This window comes from Callionymus lyra, chromosome 1, assembly GCF_982586985.1.
Source record: "Callionymus lyra chromosome 1, fCalLyr1.hap1.1, whole genome shotgun sequence".
NCBI lineage: Eukaryota > Metazoa > Chordata > Actinopteri > Syngnathiformes > Callionymidae > Callionymus > Callionymus lyra.
The window spans coordinates 36483426-36508584 of NC_141818.1; the positions used below are offsets into that span (position 1 = coordinate 36483426).

The following is a 25159-nucleotide window of genomic DNA, read 5'->3' on the forward strand; positions in this document are numbered from 1 at the left end:
GGACGTGAAACAAAAGGGCAACACGGAACACACCCAAAAGAGGGGGGCTGGAAGACAAAGGAATCCGCCCACACAACAGGGAAGCAAGGATGTTGCTCTCCAGGTGACTCGAGACAGGAACTAACATCAAAGAACCACTGCCCCAGAACAGACGCCCCCTGGACAGGAAACTTTTCCTTAAATATAGAGAAGACCCATAACCCAAGACCGTCTTTCCCGGAGCTATCGACCTGTACAGCTGCCGGCAAAGATCGAGTCCTTTCGATCGTAAAGTTATATCTTTGTTTGACTTGTAGCGGCGAATAAACGACCCGTACGCTCTGCATTTTGACCTTTTCTCTCCATAAAGCAAAGTATTAAGACCCGGACGTGACGTCGTGTTGGAGCGACAGAAACGGACAAGTTTTAATCGTTTTAGTTGAAATGAACTGGAAGAAAAGGAATTTAAAAACTAAAATTAATTAGAGTTGCATTACTGTATACTGCAAAAGGCAGGTTTTAAAAAAAAGAAAATTTAAAAAATGTTATGAAAAAGAACAACAATAAAAACGTTTGAATACATTTATTGGGTGTTCATTCTAAGTGGTCCTGCCAGAAATTATTGATTGATATTGACACATCCTTCACAACACTTCTATTCATAGTGATTCTCAAAGGGTGTGTCAACATCCAAAAGTAACTCACCGGCCAGAAACAGAAACTTTTTATAAGAAAAAATTCTCAACTTTATTTTTGGCACCATGGAATCCAACATCCCATCATGAACGCATCCGTCATCTTTCGACCTGCTTATGTATTTGTCCACCAGCAGTTCCGTGTAGAAAGGCATTATGGGAGTTCAGTTCTGTTGCGAAGAGTCAAAATGAAAGATCTAAAAGTCCTAATGATGATCATTTACAGTGTGGAAAATAAATTCCCTTCAATCATTATGAGTGGTTTCACTCTCTGATCTTTCGCTCGCTCGATGTCAATGTTTAAACGTTTTATGTTCACGAGTAAAGCAAACACGTTTACAGGTCGCGAAGTCTTCTTGTGTTTCCTTGCGGGAAAGACTTGACTTGTGCTCCGAACTGAAGTGCTCGCGGCTCTATTGATCCTTTTTTTCGACAACACTTTAGTGACGTCAAAACTCCCTCGGGTGTTGATCCAGCACTTTTGCTGATGCAACCCCTCAAACACTCATAAACAAATGATGACGCCAGTTGTGAAAAAAAATGAATGCGAAGTGTCAACACGGAGTTTTTACTTCCTGCATCTTTGACAGGTGAAAAAGTACGTACTCGTGATGTCAAAGAGTAAAGAGATTTGATTCAAGAGTTTAAAAACCCTTGACTATGTCAATATGTCTGAAAAGATTATATAAATAGTACCTGAATTCCCAAACTCACTAAATTTAAAAACAATAAAGAAAAAAAATTAAAAGATAAATTCACCAGGAAGACTCGAGAAGAAGTATTTACAACTATTAGAACATACGTGTTTTTGTTTTTTACCATTTTTCTATCTTGTTTTGTGATTCTCATGTTGTCACTTAAAAGAAACAGTGGAATATTGTGGGGATTGTTTGATTAAAATGCACGTAACATGTAAAAATATCTATCTTAGACAGGTCTGAAGTGTGGCCCCATCGTCTCCATTATAAACTGTATTATTGGACCAAAGAAAAAAGTCGTATATAACTGATGAAAAGACATCACAACTCCCCAGAGAAGTTCGCTCAGTCTCTCGGCTCGAGGGCCCGTGTCAAGGCTGGACATCTGACTTTTTACTTAAACCGAGAACAGAAATCAGAGACGATTTGAAGTCAGAGAAGCTTTACTTGCAAGGTCAGGAGACATGAAAAACTCATATCTACGTCTGACTTCTGAAGCAAACAACTCTATAATTGTTAGAGACGGCGTTTACTGCGACAAGTCAACTGAATTTGGAGGCTGTTCATGCTGTACATCAGTGAGATGTTCATATAAGAATACATTTCGAGCTCAGCCTGTCGAAACAAAACGAGGCCACTGTTCATTCTGAGTTTTTGGTACCAAGGATCTTACATCCTTCATTAGCGGGTTTTGCCACATTTCCGTGCACCTCCATGTTGAAGTTAAACCTATAAATCCGACATTGAATTCATGAAGTGACTATAAAAATCTGGAATGCGCGAACCTGAATTTGAAGTGTTTGTCTTTGTCCACCAGAGATCGATTGAGGTGTAACATGTTTGCTTTGGATTTGTTTCCCTGTTCAAGTTAAGTTTTTGTATTGTACTTGAGTAATAAGTAACTGCAATGAATTAGCTCCATTGTGTTGCCGTTGCTATATATTCTGTCTTTCTCGTTCACTCCCACACTCCTGTCTTCTGCCTGACTTCTGGAACTCACTCAGCTTCGAACAGGTGAATACAGAACGGAATCCTTCCGAGGCTTCAACTGCTCTTTGAAAGACTCTTTGTTTGTCTCACAGGTTGGTGCCCCAGGTTTGGTCCGCTATGGGGTTCTTGAAGATCCTGGCGCTGCTCCTGGTCTTGCAGATTCAAGCTGGACGATCGTCAGGTAGTGAATTTTTTTGTATTTCTTGAAGCGTTAAAGGAAAACCGTCCATAACCCCCGATTTAATTTGTCGGAAGCAGAGATGACGATGGGGGAGAAAGACTCTTCTAACTTCCTCAACCGTGGTTGGTTTGTAGGTAAGTGGATGAAGAGGTGGCTGACACTGAAAAAAAAAATGTAATTTTGGGGTTTGATGCCTGATTTGCTAACTGAACATTTTCATGACTTCAGAAACCACCCCTACGGAATATACTACAGAATCTCTGACTTCAGAATCTCCGACTTCAGAATCTCTGACTTCAGAATCTCCGACTTCAGAATCTCTGCCTTCAGAATCTCCGACTTCAGAATCTCCGCTTTCAGAATCTGCGACTTCAGAATCTCCGACTTCATTTGCTCTGACTTCAGAATCTCCGGCTTCAGAATCTCCGGCTTCAGAATCTCCGACCTCAGAATCTCCGACTTCAGAATCTACGCCTTCAGAATCGTGGTTCACTACTTTTGGACCGACCGTGGATTGCAACGGTATGTGAGAATGAAGAACACTTTGAAAAACTGCGCACTGTGATTCAGTTTATTTATTCAAATCTGTCGTCGTTCAAGATCCTCCTCCCGTGCGACTGGTCAACGGCGGGAGCCGCTGCGCCGGCAGGGTTGAAGTCCTTCTGAACGGCCGTTGGGGGACGGTGTGTGACGACTTCTGGGATCTCAACGATGCCGGTGTGGTGTGCCGACAGCTCCGATGCGGCCGGGCAGTGTCCGCTCCTCAGAATGCGCAGTTTGGACCTGGAGCTGGACCAATCTGGATGGATGATGTCAACTGTGATGGAAGCGAGTGTGCCCTCGCTGGGTGCAGACATTCAGGGGCTCACAACTGCGTACATAGGGAGGACGCCGGCGTGGTTTGTGAAGGTATTTAACTTCACTCGATTGTTTTGTTTTCCGTCTTGACGTTCAAGTCCTTGTTTGTTGATGCATGTTGTTACCTCCGCTGGTCATGTGATCATCTTTCTTTGTTCCAATGTTTGCCAAAAAAAACAGATGAATTTCTTTTTTAAAAAGTATCAACAAAGATGCGAAACAGATCAGATAACTCAAACTTTGATTGCCATCTGGATCCACACATATTTTGAAGGATTCATCGCTCTAGTCTCAATGAAACCTATGATGCTAAAAAAAGCAGATAAAATTATCTAGATCAAATAAATGTAGTGTATAGATAATAGGTAAAAAGAATGAATGGGTGATAACTGGTGGAAGGGCCGTATTCTATTTTGATAGTCTTGTACTGGAATTTATTAGCTTTTCAAATGTTGCATTTTATAGACCTTGTTGCTACTAGATATTAACATTTAGCTTTTTAAAGTTACATTTTTTTTTCACCTCTAATCTACTCTTTTTTTTTTTACTATCTGACCATATACTGTAGCACACAAGAAACTATACTTATTTTAATTTTGTTAATGCTTGTGAATTTAATCAGTTATTAAACAAGCAATAAGTAAGATTTGACAAAAGTTTTACTTTCATTTTTTTCTGTAATTATTGGTTTTATTTTAAACAGTACGAAACAAAATTGAACGCTCTAGATATTTTTAAAATGTACTTTCTCCACTACACCTGCCCAGAGACAGTCATGTGACATGTGTCATGTGACATGTGTCATGTGAGTGTTTTATCTATAAGGTACAGTGGTCCCTAATTTATTGCGTGGGTTACATCCTAAAAAACCTCAAGCATTGAGCGAAAACCGTAAAAAACCGGCTAATTTTTTTCACTTTCAATTTAATTCTCTTAAACACTGATCTTAACAGCTGCCATTATGCTTTGCCGCCCAGTCAACTAATCCCTGCCGTTGATCACTTTTGACAAAGCAACAGACGTAGAATTGAAATACACTATTGTAGCGACCAATCAGCACTCACTGTGTAAAGAAAGGCATCATGGGAGTTCACTGTTTTGTTGTGGCACCATCATATGCCTCACACTAAATTGGGATTATGTTCATCTGATGTTCTAATAATAATATTTCGTAAACACATACTGTGTCTGGCAATAACGCAACAGAGATTCACTGCATTGAAGGGAGAAATAGACAATCTTTTCAAATGTATGTATTGTTGCTTTAACAGAAGTATAAAGTTATTTTGATTGGATTATCGTCTTATGTTGTGAATGTATTTCTTTCTAGGTCATATAGGTAACAACCAAACAACACAAGCGACTCCCGGACCAACAGAAATACACCCAACCACCACCAACCTAGTCCCGTATTTTACAACCCCAAATGTCTCGGTGTCTGAGGGCCAGCTCCGCCTTCTCAACGGGAACAATTCATGCACTGGGAGAGTTGAGGTCTTCCATTTTGGACGCTGGGGGACAGTGTGTGACGATCTATGGGACGTGAACGACGGTCAGGTGGTGTGTAGACAGATGGGCTGTGGCAGGGTCCTCTCAGCTCCGGGGCAAGCTCGGTTCGGACAAGGCAGTGGGCCGATCTGGCTCGATGACGTCGGTTGTAGAGGAAACGAATCCAGGCTCAGTGAGTGTCGGCACAGAGGCGTCGGAACTCACAACTGCGGCCACAGCGAGGATGCTGGCGTCGTTTGTCAAGGTATGTTCGCACGACCGTCTGACGGCGTCGAGATAATGACCCAAATGTTGTTTCTTAAGCGTCAAACCCGGTCCGGTTGGTCAACTCTGGGAGCCGCTGTGCGGGTAGAGTGGAGATCTTCAACAACAACCAGTGGGGGACGGTGTGTGACGACTTCTGGGACCTCAACGACGCCCACGTGGTGTGCCGGCAGCTGGGCTGCGGGAGGGCAAGGAGCGCGCCTCAAGGTGCGGCCTTCGGTCGTGGAAGCGGACCCATCTGGTTGGACGACGTCAACTGTTCCGGGAGAGAAAACTCAATCACGGAGTGCAGACATCGAGGATTCGGGGTCCACAATTGTGCGCACCAGGAGGACGCCGGTGTTGTCTGTGAAGGTTTGTTTCGCAGATGAACTGATGATCAGATTTCGGGAAATTTTCCAGACGAAGTGCAGATTTTTTGTGGTGTTCTTGATTACCATCTGGAGCCACAAATATTTTAAGGGATTCTTCAGCTTCTGTTGAGACTAGGGCTAAAAATTAATTTGTTTACTTTGTGTATTTGTTCTGGGATGCTACTGCCACCTGCTGTCCAGATTAGCTTGTTGGAGCCATGATATTGATTTGATTTGATTGATTTTTCAAATGCTTAAAAAACTATTGAAGTAATATTGCCATTTGAAAAACGAGTGGTTAAATTATACAATTAAAAAGTTGAATCTTTAATTTTTTTTTATATTTTGTTGTTGTTTATTGCTAAAGAAGTTATTTTTAATTGATTGATTCAATAACTCCTATATTTTAGAATTGTTTTTAATATTTTAACTATTATAGCAACATTTTTACATTGAATTTTTAATTTCTTTTTATTGGAATTTTACTCAAACTATAATTACTTTTTTTGCTGCCTAAAAACGAAGTAGAAATATAGTTGTTTCTCTGACCTTCAACCTTTCAATTTTCATTTGCCTCTGTTAAACTTTATGTACCAGATTCTAGGGATAAATTGGTTTTAAAAGTCACGAGTGCTTTTCTGATCGTTTGCATTTTAATCTCTTGTTTCTCAGAAGAAGAGGATCTTCCTCTCCGACCATCGAGCCTCATCTGTAGCAGCAGCAAGATCCAGGTTGGCCTCAACGTGAACAGCTTCGTCAGCGCTGGTTTGGACCCCCGGTCCGGCAACCTTGCCATGAGAAACTGCACATTCACGAGAGTGAGCGGCGGAGTCGTGTGGTACGAGGTGGAGAACCGAGCCGGTGCCTGTGGAAACTCACTGCAGGTAGATTTTTTTGAATATCAGTGAATCTTTATTTAAAAAAAAATAAAAATGTTGATCCAAAACCAAAAAATAACAGACTGTATTACAAAGTCAAGGCCCAGGGACCAAATCCGCCAAGTCATTTTTATATGGATTCAAGATGAATGTTAAATACTGGGACCTATAAAGATGTTTACCATAAGATAAGGTATTTAAAAACGCTTGCAATAACAGCAAAACTAATGTTGAAGGGAATAATACGTTTTTTGGAAAGAATAAAAAGATAAATCAAGCTTCCAAAAATGAAAAAGTCTGCATCATAAGACTTATACTTCCTGTTACGGACGGTTGGACACATTGCAAAAAGAAATGTGGACCCTTGTGTGAGTCTATTTATAGATGATGTTGAATTTGTACAGCAAAAACATGACATTTTCTAGAGTTCATTTTTAGAGTTAAAAGCTCTTCTTCTTCTCTTCCAGACCAACGGCACACATGCCATCTACTCCAACACCTTATTCCTCTACGCTGCCAGCAACGGTTCTTTTGCTATTCCAAAGAGCATTCCTTTCTCCTGCGTCTATTCCCTGGATACCGACTCCTCTCTGAATGTGGCCGTTGGACCGTTGCCGTGAGTACTGTCATAAAAAAAGCCTGAGTCTCGTGACGTCATTGGCCAATATTTGACTAAAAAGTAATGAAACGGACCTTCAGGCCTGTATCACCACTTTTAATATTTACCTCCCGTAAACAAAAAACCTTTATTTAATTATCGGTCTGTTTGTGAGCAAAATCACTTCTGAAGTTTTTTATGCATTTTCAATGAAATGTTGACGATGGCACAAAAGGAGAAGCTTCTAACTTAGGTGGCAGCGTCACAACATTCTCAAGCCAGCGTTCCCCAAAAATAAGTGGCGACAAAATTCAAGTCAAACTTCCAAAAATCAATGTAATCTAAACAAGATATTAGGGAAAGAATTAATATTTTTAATCCAATAGTTTTGACTTCATTTATACTTGTGTGTGTCATTCAAGCAGCATTTGTTCAATTAATTCGATCCAATTATAATTCGCTTTTAGTCAAGACACGTCCTGATATGTTTATCTGCTGTGAAATATGTGAAATATATAGATAGATATATGGATAGAACTCTATTGATACCATAGGAGCCATTTAGAGAAATGAGTCAAAATCCGAACGGAGTGCACTCAGATAAATCAGATCCATAAGATCGGAATAACATAAAATGTTAATCGCAAGACATGAATAACATAAAATGAATAAATAAGAATAGTAAATGTAAAGTGTAGTTCACACGACAGTCTATGTTGTTAACATACAAAGAATCAACAGATTTAGAAAGTCAATCTTCGCCATCTCCGCCAACCCCAGAATGCAGAGCTGTCATGAGCTCCTTGGCAGATGTATGTACTGTCATGGTGCTCATGGATAAGCTAAAGCATTATAGCATAGCTAGCCGAGGGTTCGTTCTGAAGAGAAGTCTTTTTTTTTTTTTTTACAAGAGTGATGTCGTTACTAACTGACCATCATTACGTCCACAGGGTGGAGGGCGGACTCTCCGGGTTGGGTCCCAACACTATCGCCCAGATGCGTTTGTTCCGGGACGCCGGCTTCACTTCGGCTTATCCCGGGGGTCGTGTGGAGATGATGCTGGGCTCCCCTCTTTACGTGGGCGTCACCGTGGACAGGAGGGACCAGAGCTTCGTGGTTGTTCTTGACGACTGTTTCGCGTCTCATTCTCCGAATCCCACCAGTTCCGGCCGTTATCCTCTCATCAGTAACAAGTGAGTTTCTAAAGGGCCACACGCGGCCCCCTGACACCATCTCTGCGGCCCGCATGATATAAAACGGACCTTTTAGAAATGTTTGCTTTCTCCTTTTCTTTTCCTACTTTTATTTGTCATTTTATGGTTATTTTTTAGTCCTTTTATATCACATTTCTTTCAAAGAAATGTATATAACACAAATATATCTTTATGTAATAAAATAAATGTATAATTATATACAATCAAAAGAAGACAAAAGTTTTTTTTTTGTAATGTAATGTGGCCCCTGATGGTGGAGAGGATGTGAGACTCATAATCGTCTTTCTTTCCAGGTGCTCTGCAGACCGCAGACAGGTCGCTGTGATGGAGAACGGGGTGTCCCTCAGGGCTCGCTTCTCGTCCCTCTTCTTCCTGCTCCAGGGCGAATACAGAGATGTTTTCCTTCACTGCAGCCTCAGCCTGTGCGACCGCAGGAGATCCTCTTGTGTCCCGGTGAGTCTTACTTGAGGTCCTCACACGTCTGGATCTGCTCTAATGCTTCTCGTCTCCAACCAGTCCTGTGCCAGGAGAAGATCCCGATCCGTGTCCGACTCCTCTCCACTGAACTCTCTCTCTGTTGGGCCCATCATTTGTGAGTATAAGAACACAATCTGCTGAAAGTTCATGATCTACAGACATGTTCTGACCTCAGTGTTCTTGTCCTCAGTCAGCAAATCCTCTCAGTGATCATCGGGCGAGACGTTGACCTCCTGAATGTTTCCTATTCTTTAACGCTATTCTATCCTTATTGACTTGTATCCATTTGACAGTAGTTAAACTACTTATCAGATAGTTTGATTTCTTTACTGATGGTTTCCACTTCCGCTGCTTCTTCATGTAATGTTTCCTGAATAAACCTTTCTGTGCATGCAAAGAGATTTCATGTCGTCTATTTAAATCAGCTTGAAAAGCACTTATCTATGGAAGTATATCAGTGACATCAGAATATTAAATGGTTGAATTCAACATTTCAAATATGTAAACTTTGAATTTTGTTATTGAAATGTTATTTTTTAAAGCGTTGAATCATTCAGTGTATAATTGAATAATAATAATTACTTTATTGAAATGTTGGATTTGTTTTAGTTTTTTAAATTTATTATATTTGAAAATATTTTTTATGTTTTATGTTTGATATTTTAATTACATTAATCTCAAGAATATATTTTGTAAACTCGATTTGTAACCTTTTTAAATTGAACATAGAAATAGTAAGTAAGTAAGTAAGTAAGTAATTTTTATTTGTATAGCACTTTTCCAGACCAGGGTCACAAAGCGCTTAAACAATCAAAACAATATTCAATAAAGTATATACTTTAAAGATCAAGATAAAACTGATAACACAATGATACCAACATTTATATTGGATTTAAAAAGGCTACGAATTAAAGAACATTGAATTTGGAACATTTATTTCTTTAATTATTGGAATTAGAATATCAAACTCCATGTGTGAAAAAAGAAAGAAATTATTAATCTAGAAAACATTTGTAGAATGTAAACTATAATATAAAAAGGATTGGTAATTCAACTATTTAAACAAATAAATGTTTAAAAAACAAACAAACCTTTGAATACAAATATTAAAAGTTTCACATTTTTATATATTAAATTCAACTATTGAATATTTTGATGACACTGATCCAGACCGACCATAACTGTAAATTATAATAGACATCTTTTTGTGACTTTTTCTGGTTAAATATTAAAGAAACAAATCCACCTCAACAGTGCAAAACTAAACTAAACCTGCAGAGTGAGCGAGACGAAATGTACACAAAGGGGCGTGGTTTAGAAACACGTTCCTGATTGACAGGTGTACAATCCAATTGGGAGTGTCCGCGGAGAGCGAGGGGGCGGGCTCTGCGCCGCCCGTGTTTTCCTGTCTAGTTGAAGCTTCACAGGCTCCGAGGCTCGTTTCCGCTCGTTGGAAAAAAAACCTAAAAAGTCAACTAAACTCAACTTATTCGTCGCCATGTCCAACAACAACGCCAGCAACAACTTGATCATCGCCCAGAGGGCCGTGAAGCAGCTGCGTCTGGAGGCCAGTATCCGCAGAATGAAGGTAAGAAACCTGAACACGGAAGACTTCCTGTTGAATGGCGAGTTAAAGTTACTCTTTACTCACTAACTTTTATTTTGGTCACTAACAAGTCCAGCTGTCCTGGTCAAAGTCTAAAGTCTTAGTTGTCTCGCCGTTGACGGTCAACGGCGTGTAAAAAGGTGACGCTTGGAACGGAAGTAACTGTCAAGTCAAGACTTCCGCGCAACGTTATTTGACTTTTGCTTTGCAAATCCCACGCAAAGCAGTTCGAGCCACAGTGAAAAAAAACAACAAAAAAAACATCTTTAACTCCATCCCTTGTCTGGCTCTGTAGGTGTCCCAGGCCGCCGCCGAGCTCAGGAACTTCTGTCTGCAAAATGCCAACAAGGACCCCCTGCTGGTCGGAGTCCCCTCCAGTGATAATCCCTTCAGACCCCCCAAATCCTGCTCCCTGTTCTGAGGTGGGTTGACGGTTAATCCGTTACACACACCACGAGGAGGAATGTTCCACAGATCCAGGAACAGTTGTAGATATTACACAAAAAAAAAACTGGCCTGTCAACTTTTAGACAATAGTGTGATCCGAGTGTCGTAAGGCGTTTCTTTCTAAAGCAGATTTATACTTTTTTTTATTGGACCTCATTTCCATGACAGCTATAGAATCAACCTGTCATCTTTGACGATGACATATGACTAAGTTGGTTAAAATATAGGGATTTCATTATAGTTTAAGTCTATATTGAATTGTTAAGATGTTTTTAAAAGTCTACGTCTTCTATGAGAAATCTCTGTCAGTTGTCGTTGATTCTTTCTCTCAAAGTCTATATTGAATTGTTAAGATATTTTTAAAAGTCTACGTCTTCTGGCAGTTGACGATTATAATGTGAGATCATTTAATTTACAGCATCATAAATCTTTGACGATTCCACATAAGTAAGTAAGTCATTTTTATTTGTATAGCGCTACAAAGCGCTTAAACAAAAGAAACAATATTCAATAAAGTATATACTTTAAAGGTCAAGATAAAGCTGAGTGTCATTGCTGAAGTATTATGTTTAACTTAAAAAAAATGTTACATTTATGTTATGAAAATGTAGGATTTAAAATGTTAAAATGTCATTTTTTTTTATTATCTGAAACTAGGTGACAATATAAATCTAAATCTGTTTTAAATAATCAATAGTTACGGCAAAAATGAATTTATGACTTAATAAAAAGATTGATGAATACCTTTAAATTAGTAAAAAGTATGACCGTGAAAATGAAGGGTCACAAAGCAGACACGACTAATTCATTGTTCTTAATTTAAAAGCGTTTAATGGCGTTTGGGAAATGTTTAGCGAGAACTCTCTAGATTTAAGAGCTGCTCATGACTGTAGAAACTCCCAAAATACAAGTAGTTTCACTGCAGAATGATGTACATATTTATTGTTGTCTATATCTGTTTGAGTTGTGTTGCTATAATGAAAGATGGACCCGCCTTTTGTTCCTTCTGATTGGTTAACATTGCCTGTTACCTTCCGTAATTGGCTAGATTCACACAAAAGTACCAAAGTTTATTATCATAAAAATAAACCGAATAAAGTCTATTGAATAGGTTAATATAAGCGATAGAAATGCGTGTCTGACGCACTCGAAGCGCGACACTTGGCAGCCCTGTGTCTCCAACTTACTGCATCCCATACATGATGCCTAACTTTGTCACATGAGGTTCTCTCACGTGGTCGGGTCAGTTGTGCCGGCCCTCATGTTATGAGAATTTTTTGTTTTTACTCTTGCTCAAGCAACACGCATGCCTGACACTGGGAAAAATAAAAGCAGGTCCATTTACAAAATATCAGAAATATCAGATATCATGTAGGGCTGTAGCGATACGATGTGACACCATTTATTACGATAAACTGGCATAATCTTCGGAACGATTTTAGGTGTCACTGAATTTTAGTGACATCTGGTCATTCTACCTCTCGCTTTTGGTTGAATTGATAAAAATGAAAGTCAAAATATGTCAAAACATCAGCTTCAAAACCAGTTGGAGCCGGGTTGTATCCTCTCGTCCCCAGTCATCGCCGGGATCTTGCGGGATTTCATTGTTCCTCTGGCTGCTGAGGACGTAATGACTGCTGGTAGCCGCCGGAAGTTTATTTATAACAACAAAAAACTGTGATATTATTATATTTGCATGTCAACTGTAAATTAAAATAAATCGTATTGTAATCTATTGTAAAATAAACCATAAAAAAGATGTTAACAATAAAATATGATTTGATTTAAAAATATATATTTATTTAAAAAATAAAAATCGATATAATGCTGTTATATATCCATATTGTAACATTATAACCATTATTTTATAACACCCCTAATATAATGTAATCCCACAATCAGTCAGGTTACTAATTCCTAGAGTCGTCCACCATTGATAATCTAAACATCAACTGTTATTCATTAACTCTGCATAAGAGAATATGATGTGCCCAATGGTTGTGGATTTCCATCTGGACTTACGAAGGTTTTGAAGGATTGGTAATTCGTTTTTATGCATTCTTAAAGAAATAAAAATAAAATACAGTTTATTGAGTAGATAAAGGCTGATTGAGGAATGATTTAATTTTGTTTGTTTTCTGGAGTTCCAGCTTGATTCAGGAAGGTTTTGAAGGATAGTCAGAGAAGAAGAAAAAACAACTTGTTATTTTAAAACAAATTTAACAATAAAGTCACAAAGATAAATCCACATGTATGGTCTATGGTGACAAGTTGTAGGTGGTCAAGTGGTTTACAAGATCCCTTTTTTCCAGTCCTTCCCAGGTTTTCATTCAGAAGACAATTCTCGAATTGTGTAAATTTATTCTGTTGATTCGATTGAATCTTGTATTTATTAAGTCATCAAAACATAAATTCAAGGAAACCTTCATGATCAAAAACGGCACCTGTTTTGTGTATTAATTAACTGTAATACAAATGTGCAAACGCGTTGTAATGGATTTTCTTCTGTCTCTCATAACAGGGCATAAATGCCGATGAAGATTTCTACATCAAATGCTGACTTCACCTTGACTTGACCCTGCTGTAGGTCAGCAGCTTGTTGGGGATTACAAGCTTGGAAGAAACAAAATGGTCAATTTGTTTGTGAACACAGTTGGAGTCATGTTAATTCCTTTCTGTTACATGAAACCAGGGCCAAATTCTACTAATAATATATACAGATATAGTTTATAACACTGACTTGTCTAAATGGTTCGACTGTACACTATAAGTTATTATGTTCACAATTGTTTATGCTTAGTATTCAAAGCAGGTTAGCTAACAGGGAGAAGTAAAATAAATAAATAAAGAATGCTAGTTAGAATCATGTTTGTGTTGGAAATTCTAATTTGTTATAATATCTGAACATTTTGTGGGAAAGAAGACTTGCTTTTCTCCTCCGTCGTCGCACTTCCCTCGAAACACAAAATCTAATTTTCCTGCCAACAAATGCTTTGTTTTTATGTAAACCGTACAACTGTGTGAAAAGCTATGAAGTAAATAAACGCTTTGTGATGCTGACGATAAGTTTCTGCTTGTTCAGTGTTTTTTTTGTTTGTTGTTGTGCTGCTCACTCGTCTGACAGTACAACACACACACTAGTTTTGACATCTCAACCTATTGACTTCCTGGATCCACTTTTTTCAATTGTAATGTAATCGGAAAAGGAGGTACACAAGGTACAAGGGCGGTGCCTAATGTCAGTCGGGGTACCTCTGGTGACACATGGAGGGCTGTGCGCCCCCAAAAGAAATTTATCGTCGATCAGTGTCGCTTCGTAATTGGACAGTTTGATTTCGCAGGAGTGTGATTGACTTGGAATTAAAAAGTGTTTTGTGTATATGTATGAACATATAGTATAGTATTATAGATATAGATGTCGCTTCATGTCTGTAATAAAAAAAAAGATTTATGTCTCAGCCAATGCAGGTATCTTTGTCCTAAATTATTTTATTTTTGGTGAAAATGGCTCTAGTTTGGTTGAGAGGTCCATCCTTCAATGCCAATGCTTAAATATATTTATTAAAAATACATTTTAATTTTGATTTATCGAAAAAATGTAAAGGTAGTATAAAAACAAAATAGAATGGTGAAGACAAGAACAAAACTAAAAGCACAAAAGCATAATCAGGATGGTATGATTACTCAGTCGTTTTCCACATATAAGAACATCCATCTGCTATTTTGGTACAGTGCCATCAGAGGCACCGGCGCATTAAGAACTACAGGGAAAGAGGTCAATCTTAGAATACAATTATTGGCTGAATTCTGGACAGATTTTCAAACGGTTTGGTCCGTTCAAATCGTCATGCATGTAGCTATGATACATGGTGCTTGGATTTTTAAAAAATATAGTAAAATATTACTTCTAATAATGTCTGTCTATCTGGTCTGAGGTTTAAAAAAGAAACCACTTGAAAAAAGCTTGAGAAATGAAAGATTTATGATCACTTTTATAGTGTAAACACATCATTCCTCTATAGACATAATGCACTGTAGGAGCCAGTGGCACTGTACCAAGATGGCCGCCCTGTATACACACCGCTCTAGTGGGCGGCAGCAGTCGATGAGGCTTCTATGTAAATATGTCTATGTGTCAACCATCCAATCAGTAACAAGCTTTGTCACAGAAGCTATTGGGCCAGACTTCCAGGTACGGTTTTCTACCCAAATGATCGTGAGATTCACGGCCCAGTTATTGTTAGTTTTGGGGACTTTTGTTTTTCCTTCAGGGCCACCGTAGAAAAGTCATGTATGGCCCCAGTGACGACTGCTGTTTCATGGACTGACATGCAATCACCTCAATCACCATCAGCTGAAAGCTTTGACAGCAGGACCTGCTGAGGTGCTCTTCGGTGGACGACACAAACAAAAAGACTTTAAACTTCTTAATATAATTTGAGTTACTGGAATATTAGTTCAAAGATGGAAGGAGGGTTTTATCAGAAGAGACTTAAACGACAGCAGAGGATCTCAGGTAAGTGAGACAAAATCATCACCCTGAGAAGGAAATTGTTGGATCAAGAGCTTCTTCGATTTCTTCTTTTGCAGATGCCAATCTTTTGAAAGTCCCTTCTTTCAGCGGTTTACGTGAAGTTCCCCGACAGAAGCTCTGGGGCGACCAGAGGAAGGAGGCCCACGACCAGTGTGTCTTCCTAAGAGTGAGTTTCACACTAAATATTTCTGGTGAAGATTTTAATGAAACTTGAGCTTTCGAGGATTCAAATCTATTTAATCAATATTTGTGCTAAAACAACAATAACTGTGTAAACCTGCCATTGAAGAACATTTGTTGTTGGACAATTGGATCATAAATACCAACATTTTTTAATTTGATTTTCCTTTTTTCTCCATTTGTCACTGATAAAATATATATAATTTGGCAACCAAAAGAGTAAACTTTACATATGATTGTAATATTCAATATTGACATTTTTTAAGTCTTCGCTTTCTTTTAAGGGACACACAAGATTAATGTACATTCTACATTAAAAATGTAATTTATTTAATTGAATGCTACATATAAGTTGAGTGTATGTATTGGAAAACCAAGCATTTTATTGTCCACACTCATTAGTGCAGTAAATAAAGGATATATAATCTAAATGTATTTCTTCAGTTGTCGACTATCGATACTATGTTGTTTTAGCGAAATACATACGTGGAAATATTTAAACCACCAGTGAAAGAAAAATGTCACGAATACACGTATCCTCTTGGATATTTGGACATCCTTATTCCTCGAGGAAAAGTTTTTAAAAATTGTTATTTAAGTAAAAAATTGGAATTGCAAAATTAAAAATGTTTTTGTGTTTATTTTGCTGACGAACAGGAGCAGCTGAAGGAGACGGATGATCACGTGGCTCGGCTGCAGGAGATGCTGAGATGTGAACGGAACAAAGTAAAATGATCGTTTCTCCCTCAGGCACAGACATATATACGTGGCTTTCTTGTTTTTATTTTAGGATTATCCCCAAGATCCACCGTGAAAACTGAACCTAAATTAGAAGAAAAAAGGAAGTTAACACGGCGTCAATATAACCGGAAATAACATGCAATATAAAACTAAATTACATTAAATAAATATTAATAAGTCGCGGAAGATGACAGTCAAAATAAAACTACTTATATATAATATATATTATTATATAATATTAATATATTATATATATATATATATATATATATATATATAATATAAACACAACTTGAATCCACTACAAACTTAACAATAACACACTAATTATTGAAAAATAGAAAACAAGTTACAGTGATGAGGAATAAAAAGGTTTTCAGATCTTTATCTCTTTCCACTGAAGAGCACCAACCTGCAGCTGAGATGTAACCAGCAGGAAGCCGAGCTGAAGCGACGAGAGCAGCAGAACAACCGGCTGAGGGAGCGACTCTCACTCTTGACGGACCGACACAAAGACAAAGGACCCGGTGAGTATCTTTCATAATCTCCTCCTCTAGTCTCACCATCTCATGAGCTTGGTTTCCAAAAATAAAATAATAATATCTGTTCTTTCAAAATAAAACTCGTTTCAGACACTGCTTTTTCTGAAGTTACATTGGCCTGTGAGTCTTGACTCGTCCACACTATTTACTATAAGTCAGTTTACCTCAATAATAAACCTGTAAATTATTAGAAAAACAGACAGTCTTAAGAAAACATAATTTCTGTTTCATAGTCCTTTTTTCCATTTAAATAATGGTGGTTTAAATAATTTGTTAAAATGTAAGTAATGCACAAAGTTTTTAAAACAGACATTGACAAAGTGGGACTTCAACTGTATTTATGTGTCCCTGCTTATGGTGATCCACATAGAACATGACCGTGACAGCTAAACAATATATTTGGTTTATATTATTTACTTTCTTAGGTTCTTTGTTCAGGACTTTTTTTTTCTTTCTCCATTCAGTGAATACGTTTTTCTCCTCAAAAAGTTAACATCGGTATCATAATTTAGAAAAAAATGTTATTTTATATATTTTTTAAATGAAAGGTTTATATATGCATTACTGGCATTGTTTTTTAGTTTTTATGGTTTTAATTCTTTTTCCCCTTGTTTTTTTGTACTTGTTTTTCCATCATATTGTGTCTCTTGGCTCCTCTCGTTTGTTTTAACAGACTGTTGCAATATATATAATGTGGCCCCTGAGGAAATGTAATTGGCCCTGCTATTAAAAACTAAACACACACATACAGAACACTGTCGTCAGCATACAATCAAATACACATGGATTGCTGATTCAGCGTTAATGTGAAATGCCTTTTTTTTTTTTTTGTTGGTCCGTCAATATTGTCCTCGGTACAGAAACGATTGCCATTTTTCTAAAGATGAAAGAATCTAACAAGTTCTGACTTTTTCAGCCATCGAGGTTCTAAACTTCCCTCCCCGGGGTCGAGCCAGAAGAGAACCAGCAGCCGCCGCCTTCCGGTCGAGCCTGAAGTACCGCCTCAAACGTTGAGTTTCAAAAACCTTTCGTGAGGCTGACATCTCACCGTCTTGCAGGCGAGAAGACTCGACGCTCCGCCTCATGCTGGAGCGCAGAGAGGCGGAGCTGAGGGAGGCCATGAAGCTGCGACACAGCCTCACCACGCTGCTGCACGCCCTCAGGGTGGACATGGAGCGGGTGAGGGTCCACCAGAATATCACCTCATATAACTCATTGAAAATATCCTCATTTTGATATAAGAAACTGTTGAACTTGAATCCCAAACAGTATTATTTTCCCAGTATATATTAATAATATACACTGCTGTTGGTGACTAAAATTAAATATACAAAATAGTGTAAAAACATACAGAAAATTCCCATAATTCAAATTGTTACAGGGAACTAATCTGTACCTCAAAGTGATTGTCATCAACAAGCTAAGCTAATAACTTTAGCATTACGTTTGAAAAAAATATTTCAAAAAGTCTCCATTTAATGCGTTAATTCTAAGGATTTAAGCTTAAGAACACAGTCTAACTACCAATGAGAGATTTCTTTGAAGGCAAGAAAATGTTTATCTTAAATCATTTTATGTTCAACCAGTCGATCCATCCAGCCGATCATTAAAGGAAATAAAAGCACAAAATCAATACAAATATTAACAAAATGTTTTAAAATGTTTTTAAAGATTTTTAAATACAAAATGTTGTCAAATTAAAAAAAAAAATGAAGAAAAATCACAATATCAAAATACATGTCCACAGGTTTGATGACAGTAAAGATCAGTTTAACAGTAATTACTTCATTGTATTTCTTTCTTTTTTTTTTGTTTTTCAAGAATCTGCGTTAGTGAAATAATACTTTTTTTCTTTTTCCTGCGTACAAATCATGATTTGTTTTTTTTAACCCGTGTTGAGACCCTGTCGGAGTCTCCGGACACTCAGGCTGAACCGCAGAAGGACGACCAACAGTTGAGTCTCGCTGAGGCGGCCCTGGGCGACCACGTGACCGGGGGTGTGGTCCAGGGATGGAAGTTGGTGCAACAGAGACTTGCGGACCTTCACTCCAGCGGTAAACCTCTACTCTTCGCACATCATTAGTTGGATTACTCTGGTTTGTGTGAGACATTTGTATCGGAGCCATTTGAGTGGTTGATTATAACAGTTTTTAGTTTAACATTTAATAGTTTTTTTGGAATACTTAAATAATTTATACATTGAAAGGGTGAATTTGTTTTAGAAACAAAAAGGTATATTGGTTTCTTTTTTATAATTTAATTTAAAAATTCAATACTTTTTTACATATATTTTTATTTTCTTAATACAATCATTTAAAGGTAAATAATCTTAATTCTGTCACAACACGATCTGGAGCTTGTAATCCATGCATTTGTATGTGTCTCGCATGCAGTTAATACAAAACTCTGCAGTAAGAATTCTGACCTGCTCTAGTAGAAGAACTCACATTTCCCTGATCCTTAAAACCCTTCACTGGCTGCCAGTTTCTTTCAGGATCAAGTTTAAAATTTTTTTTTTTACTCTGGGACTGTGTTTGTCTAATGTGTCTTGGCCTTTTAAAGTATATAGTTTTAACTTTGTATTGCTTTTGATTGTTAAAGCGCCTGTGACCCTAGTCTAGGAGCTTTGCAAATAACCTTTACTTTTTAATTTGAGCCCCTTTAGTTTAATATAAGAATGTTGGCATAATGGTACCGAAATTACTTGACCTGAACCTTCAAATCTGAAAAATAATTTGTATATTTGTTTTAAATTATTGCAAATCTATATTTGAATTATTAAATAAAAACTCATTACACCGTTTAATGTGGAGATGATTCATTTATTTAAAACATAATTAAATGGTTATCAAAACAACATTTCAATAAAAATATTGAAAGTTTCAAATGTTAAATTTAGATTAGATTCCATATTCTGATGGCACTGATGTACATGCTTACTATGATGTAGGTTCTGTAACAATATAAAATGAGTCTGATGGGATGATAAAGTCTACAGTAGTTCTGGTCAAATTTACAATCTGTTGCTATTAAAAAAAAAGAGTCGATAAAAAGCCGAACGCTTCTGATAAATCCCAGCGTTTGCTAAATCTGTGATTGCAGGAACCACTGCTGCAGGCACGGACCAAGATAAAGTGCTGGCTCAGCTGGAGATGGAACTCCAGGAGAGCGAACAAATAGTCAAAATGCAACAGCAAATGCTTCAGGTATGTTCATAAAGAAAAAGGATATTTAAACTGCAGACAATAGTGTTTTTGGCTCACAAAACGATGATGAGGATGAGTTCACGGGGAGGGAGTTTGTGGCTTCTTGCCTGGACTATTGCAACAGTTTATTTTCGTGTCTAAACAAGAAGGTTCTGTCTCGCCTGCAGTTAATACAAAACTCTGCAGCGAGAATTCTGACCCGCTCAAGTAGAAGAACTCACATTTATCCGATCCTTATAACTCTTCACTGGCTTCCAGTTTCTTTTAGGATCAACTTTAAAATTCTGGTTCTTACTTTCAGATCTATTCATGGTCAGGTTCCTCCTTACATCAGTGATCTGATCCAGCCTTACACCCCAGCTCGGGCTCTGAGGTCTGTGGATCAGAATCTACTGATGGTTCCTGAACACGGTTCAGGACCAGAGGAGAGAAATCCTTCCAGACTTTTGTTCCCAAGCTTTGGAACGATCTCCCTCTGTGTTGGATGATCTACTGACTCCTTTAAGAAACATCTTAAGACGTTTTTATTTGTTCAGGCTTTTCCTTGACTTTCTGGAACTCCTGTTGCGTTATCAGTTTTATCTTGACCTTTAAAGTATATACTTTATTGAATATTGTTTTGATTGTTTAAGCGCTTTGTGACCCTGGTCTGGAAAAGCGCTATACAAATAAAAATGACTTACTTACTTACTTACAAGGAGTTATACATTTGTAGAGTTAAAGCTGTTGCAGCATCAGCTAAATTAATGCTTATGAATATGTTGATAAATATGTTGCTCTTCAGGGAAGCCTCGTATCGACGGCCTCCTCCGAGCTGGCCGACTCGTACTTCCTGGAGGAGTGGGAGCGTCTCCAGCTGAGGTGGGCAGAGTTCAAACACCAGCGGTCGACTTTTGAAATGGAGCGACGGGCCTTCACTGATGCGGCCATAAGATTGGCCAGAGAGGTGATGACGGAATGTTTAAAGAGAGAGAGAAAGAGTGGGATTTTCAGGGCAACTTTTGTGTCGACAGCGCCGCGACTTTGAGCAACACCGAGGATACCTCCTGCAGCAGCAGTATCTGTGCGAGTCGCCCGTCTTTGTGACCGGACCTGACGGCGAGCGAAGCGTGAGCCCGTCCCTGAGTGAGTTTGCAAGGATGACATGATGGAATAGAATGTGGCTCTAGGGCTACTATACGATATATTTTGATACTGTAGTAACATAACGATATATGTGTAGTATTGTCGAGTACTTGACTCTCGTGTTGCAGAATTTACAGACCACATGACTATTCACGAAGTTGTAACTGCTTTCATTTGGTTTTTGAAACCAAAATATGTATCCTCTCGTTCTCAGTCATCGCTGTGATCTAGCAGGATTTCATTGTTCCTTGAGCTGCAGTTTAGTTGCAACACAAAAATAAAGAAAGGCTGTGAATTTTTGCATGTTAATTGTTAATCAAATTATTTAATTAAAAAAAATATATATACAATAAAAGGACTATAATATATACAGTATATAATATATAATATAATATAACTATAAAAATAAATTGTATTTTAAAGTTTAAAAAGGTATTGTTGAATATTGACTATATATATATATATATATATATATATATATTTCCATATTTTCTTACACACGTCGGCTAACTAACGCAGAGCTAACTCGCTTCTTACCTTCATATTTCTGAATGGAATGTCGCACAAGACGTGTACAAATTCAAGGTCTGCAATTTCTAGTCATTGATGCAAATCTGACTTCCATCCTGCAGATTTTTCATCTTTGACTCATTGCAACATATCTGGCCTCGCACCCATCAGTCCGTCCTCTGATGTATCCGAGTCTGTAGCTGGATCAGGCCAGGCAAGAGTCGGGGTGCTGACCCCGAGCACCCCCGAGCTCTACTCAGCCCTGAATCTGCCCTATGACTACAGGTGAGTATCTTGGTGAGTTGAGATTGACTTTTAGTTTAAAATGCAGGATTATTTTCTTACATTTGTAAAGTAAAATTATACTTAAAAAAATGGCTTTGAGGTCAATTTGTTCAGTCAATTTTAATATTAACCTATTTGTAAAACACTATCTTTTTCCAGAATTTTAAATGACTATATTAGATGCCAAAGGCAACTATCGCCTTTCAGATCACGATGAAACTTGCTGCTTGAGACCTTGGCTCTTGTAAGAGAAATGTCCCTTTCTTTCGTTATTTCACTTAAAGAAACCCGCTCTTTGTAAGAGCCAGAAAATAAAAGTGTTACAGGTATTGTTTAAAACTGCAGGATTGGTTTAAATCATCCTTTTTTTTTCTTTTAACTCAATAAATAGTATTTTAAGAAGCGTTTATAAAGTACCATTGAAAAATAGTTTCAGGGCAAATTTAGAACTTTTTTATTTGGAACTTTAAAGACATGAATAAATTGTCTGATCTCAGTAAAATTACTAAAGTATAGTTTACAATTAAGAGTTTGAGACATGAATAATGTATTAAACACTATATTAATGAACCTTTTTTATTCTTATTGACTGGTTTTCCTTTTTTTTTTTCATTGCCAATGGTTCTGGTTTGTTTCGAATAATTTCTCTTACAAAAACTCAACTTGATTTCCTTTTTTTTTTTTTTCATCAGAGCAGAAAGGAGGGATGAGTCAGTGCACTACAGTGAAGACTGTGTGCTGCACCACACCCAGATCCCACACCTTAACTGGTTTTAAAGTCCTTCATGCTCTTCTACCGGACCTCGTATTTTACTCACTGAAATGTATGAACAAACTTGAATAAATAAAATGTATTTCTAGTAAGAATGTTGTATTTTAAGTATATCGGGCGAGTGGTTCTATTCTTTACTGGCTCTACGTTGAGTTTACCAGGTTTTATTTTTATTAAACTAATAATTTGTTGGATTACAAGGTGGTTTAAAAACCCTTCATGTAAAAACTGGTTTTAGATTATTTATATCTGTAAATGCATCTATTATTATTATTATTACCCTTTTTTTTAAATACACATTTAAAAGTCTAGCAAATGTCAAACTATTAATCTAATTGCATTAATCCTCGTACACCTGTGACCTCATCACTGACCGGTAAGTGAAGGGGTTTTGAGCTTCCACTAGCTTTAGACCCAGACCGACCTACTTGTACCGATGCGACTGGAGACACCACAAGAAGTTCCCTTGGGCGTGAGATTAGTACGCATGGTACCTTCTGAATTATGATTATGTAGTTGTGTCAATGCAACCTAATAGTACGAGTACACATCTTATGTTGCTGGTATGTGGGATTAAAGCTCCCGTTCCAACTTCATAGATTAATTTCGCCAAAGTCCTGTTAAATCTGTTGGTCCGATTTCCGTAATTTCCTTTAGAAAGCCGCTTCTTTATCTTTGTGTTGCGTTAAACTCGCATTTGCTTCATGACTCATGTCGTTTAAAGTAAGTAAGTTATTTTTATTTATATAACGCTTTTCCAGACCAGGGTCACAAAGCGCTTAAACAATCAAAACAATACTCAATAAAGTATGAACTTTAAAGGTCAAGATAAAACTGGTAACACAACAGGAGTTCCAGAAAATCAAGGAAAAGCCTGAACAAATAAAAGTGTCTTAAGATGTTTCTTAAAGGAGTCAGTAGACTCCATCAAGCGCAAAGAGAGAGGAAGATTGTTCCAAAGCTTAGGAGCAACAGCCTGGAAGGATTTCTCTCCTCTGGTCCTGAACCGTGTGCGAGGAACCATCAGTAGATTCTGATCCACAGACCTCAGAGAACACCCCAGCTCGGGTGTAAGGCTGGATCAGATCACTGAAAGGGTATAGATTCCATCACACAAACAAATGTTCCTTTTTTTACTCATATTAAGCTTCTTAGTTTGACTTCGAGTATTCGCACAAAACACGATTTCGGAACCGAAAATATTTAAATATTTATATGTAAATATTGGTTGTTTTTTTTTTTCTCAATAGCTTCCAGATATTGGGATAACATCAATCAGTATAAGTGGAGTAAAAGTATCTGGATGTTCTGTTCTATGTTAGTCTTTCTATCCTTTGTCTTTTTTATTTTTCTTTGATCTATGTTCTTTAGACTTATATTGTGTCCTTATATTATTTTGATTAATTTTTTTAATGAAAAATTGCTGTATTTGCTGTGGATTGCTCCTGAGGGATCAATAAAGTTCCACCTCACCTTACCTTTAATCAAAATCACTTTGAGATCATAGAACTACATCATATTCGTAATATGTATTCATTGTTTTCAACTGTTCATGTCTCAAAACAATTTTTAATCAATTTTCATATGTTGACGTTTGTCAAAGTTAAAAATTCATTGACGGTCCCTAACAGACGAGACGCTGGAGAGTCAGCGACTCTTGACAGTTCTATCTGCCGCTCTCAGTGAGCTCTCTCCGGGCAGGTAGCGGACAATGACTCGGCTGTTGCTGGAGCGAATGTCTGTCGAATAATAACTTCTTTTCCTCACAATAATAGTCATGTCTACCTTTAAGGAGTTGGGGAAAAACAAAGACTTCTTCTTTGTGATTGGTCAATGGAGTCCGCGGGCGTGATTGGTTGCCGCGCGAGCCCACGGGTGTGGTTAATTAACGAACTTTCTCGGAACCAGAGAAGTTTTTTCTTCCAGAACCAGCGATGCTGCACCACCTGAGATCCATGTCGCCCCAGAATTCCATCATGGATCCCAACTGTGGAGCCCAGAGCTTCCAGCCCTGGAGAGACTACATGGGTCTGTCGCACGCCATCCTGGACATATTGGGTCAGAAAACCGCTTCGGAACCGCACGAGTCCGCGGAGGACGTTTGCGCCGCTCTGGGTCGCTGGCGCATCAACACCCTGGACGACCACTCGATGGATTCGCCGAAACCGCCGACGGTACCGACGACCCCTTCTCGGGGTCACCCGGTCCGGCGGGTCAGATGCGAGTCGGTTCCGAGGTGCGAGCGCGTGCACGCGCCGCGCAGGAGACGCGGGCGAGACGCGAGCGCGCCGCCCATGATGTGCAGCTTCTGCAAACAGAACGGGGAAACCGAGGTGGTCTTCAACTCCCACTGGCTGAAGAACCGCGACGGAGACGTACTGTGTCCGTACCTGAGGGAGTACGTGTGCCCGCTGTGTGGCGCTACTGGGGCGGCGGCGCACACCAAGAGGTTCTGCCCTAAAGTGGACCGAGCCTACGCCTCCGTTTATGTGAAGTCCAGGCCCTGAGGACTGTGTT

The 25159-nt window shown here is 38.3% G+C and overlaps 4 protein-coding genes across 4 annotated transcripts; all 4 read left to right on the forward strand.

The window, feature by feature from the left end:
• Positions 1 to 2326: 2326 nt before the first annotated feature.
• LOC148089313 (uncharacterized) lies at positions 2327 to 9091 on the forward strand. Its single transcript, XM_087805557.1, has 13 exons — positions 2327 to 2386; positions 2455 to 2543; positions 2621 to 2677; positions 2772 to 3065; positions 3144 to 3452; positions 4732 to 5154; positions 5214 to 5528; positions 6200 to 6411; positions 6873 to 7021; positions 7954 to 8196; positions 8511 to 8670; positions 8734 to 8809; positions 8885 to 9091. The coding sequence occupies exons 2-13, from the start codon at positions 2480 to 2482 to the stop codon at positions 8902 to 8904; spliced, it is 2322 nt and encodes a 773-aa protein (XP_087661683.1). The 5' UTR covers positions 2327 to 2386; positions 2455 to 2479; the 3' UTR covers positions 8905 to 9091.
• A 1001-nt stretch (positions 9092 to 10092) lies between these two features.
• Positions 10093 to 13813, forward strand: LOC148089314 (guanine nucleotide-binding protein G(I)/G(S)/G(O) subunit gamma-10). The gene is made up of 3 exons (XM_087805571.1): positions 10093 to 10282; positions 10596 to 10722; positions 13269 to 13813. Exons 1-2 carry the CDS (start codon positions 10193 to 10195, stop codon positions 10719 to 10721), a joined length of 216 nt encoding a protein of 71 aa, XP_087661697.1. The 5' UTR covers positions 10093 to 10192; the 3' UTR covers position 10722; positions 13269 to 13813.
• A 1398-nt stretch (positions 13814 to 15211) lies between these two features.
• On the forward strand, positions 15212 to 22710 carry LOC148089315 (afadin- and alpha-actinin-binding protein). The gene is made up of 12 exons (XM_087785582.1): positions 15212 to 15263; positions 15338 to 15447; positions 16119 to 16187; positions 16606 to 16729; positions 17661 to 17739; positions 17803 to 17923; positions 18645 to 18798; positions 19847 to 19950; positions 20735 to 20896; positions 20964 to 21075; positions 21708 to 21870; positions 22563 to 22710. The coding sequence occupies exons 1-12, from the start codon at positions 15212 to 15214 to the stop codon at positions 22645 to 22647; spliced, it is 1335 nt and encodes a 444-aa protein (XP_087641708.1). The 3' UTR covers positions 22648 to 22710.
• Positions 22711 to 24618: 1908 nt separating this feature from the next.
• Positions 24619 to 25149, forward strand: nanos3 (nanos homolog 3). The gene has a single exon (XM_087785592.1). It carries the CDS (start codon positions 24619 to 24621, stop codon positions 25147 to 25149), a length of 531 nt encoding a protein of 176 aa, XP_087641718.1.
• The last annotated feature ends 10 nt before the right edge of the window (positions 25150 to 25159 follow it).

What these genes read in the sequence shown, in the direction of transcription:
- LOC148089313 (XM_087805557.1), top strand. Translation starts at nt 2,480, where the DNA reads ATGGGGTTCTTGAAGATCCTGGCGCTGCTCCTGGTCTTGCAGATTCAA. An exon ending in CCTGTGGAAACTCACTGCAG is followed by an intron (nt 6,412 to 6,872) that starts GTAGATTTTTTT and finishes CTTCTCTTCCAG; the next exon opens with ACCAACGGCACACATGCCAT. An exon ending in TATCCTCTCATCAGTAACAA is followed by an intron (nt 8,197 to 8,510) that starts GTGAGTTTCTAA and finishes CTTTCTTTCCAG; the next exon opens with GTGCTCTGCAGACCGCAGAC.
- LOC148089314 (XM_087805571.1), top strand. Translation starts at nt 10,193, where the DNA reads ATGTCCAACAACAACGCCAGCAACAACTTGATCATCGCCCAGAGGGCC. An exon ending in CCAGTATCCGCAGAATGAAG is followed by an intron (nt 10,283 to 10,595) that starts GTAAGAAACCTG and finishes CTGGCTCTGTAG; the next exon opens with GTGTCCCAGGCCGCCGCCGA.
- LOC148089315 (XM_087785582.1), top strand. Translation starts at nt 15,212, where the DNA reads ATGGAAGGAGGGTTTTATCAGAAGAGACTTAAACGACAGCAGAGGATC. An exon ending in TGAGATGTGAACGGAACAAA is followed by an intron (nt 16,188 to 16,605) that starts GTAAAATGATCG and finishes TTTCCACTGAAG; the next exon opens with AGCACCAACCTGCAGCTGAG. An exon ending in TGCGGACCTTCACTCCAGCG is followed by an intron (nt 18,799 to 19,846) that starts GTAAACCTCTAC and finishes CTGTGATTGCAG; the next exon opens with GAACCACTGCTGCAGGCACG.
- nanos3 (XM_087785592.1), top strand. Translation starts at nt 24,619, where the DNA reads ATGGATCCCAACTGTGGAGCCCAGAGCTTCCAGCCCTGGAGAGACTAC.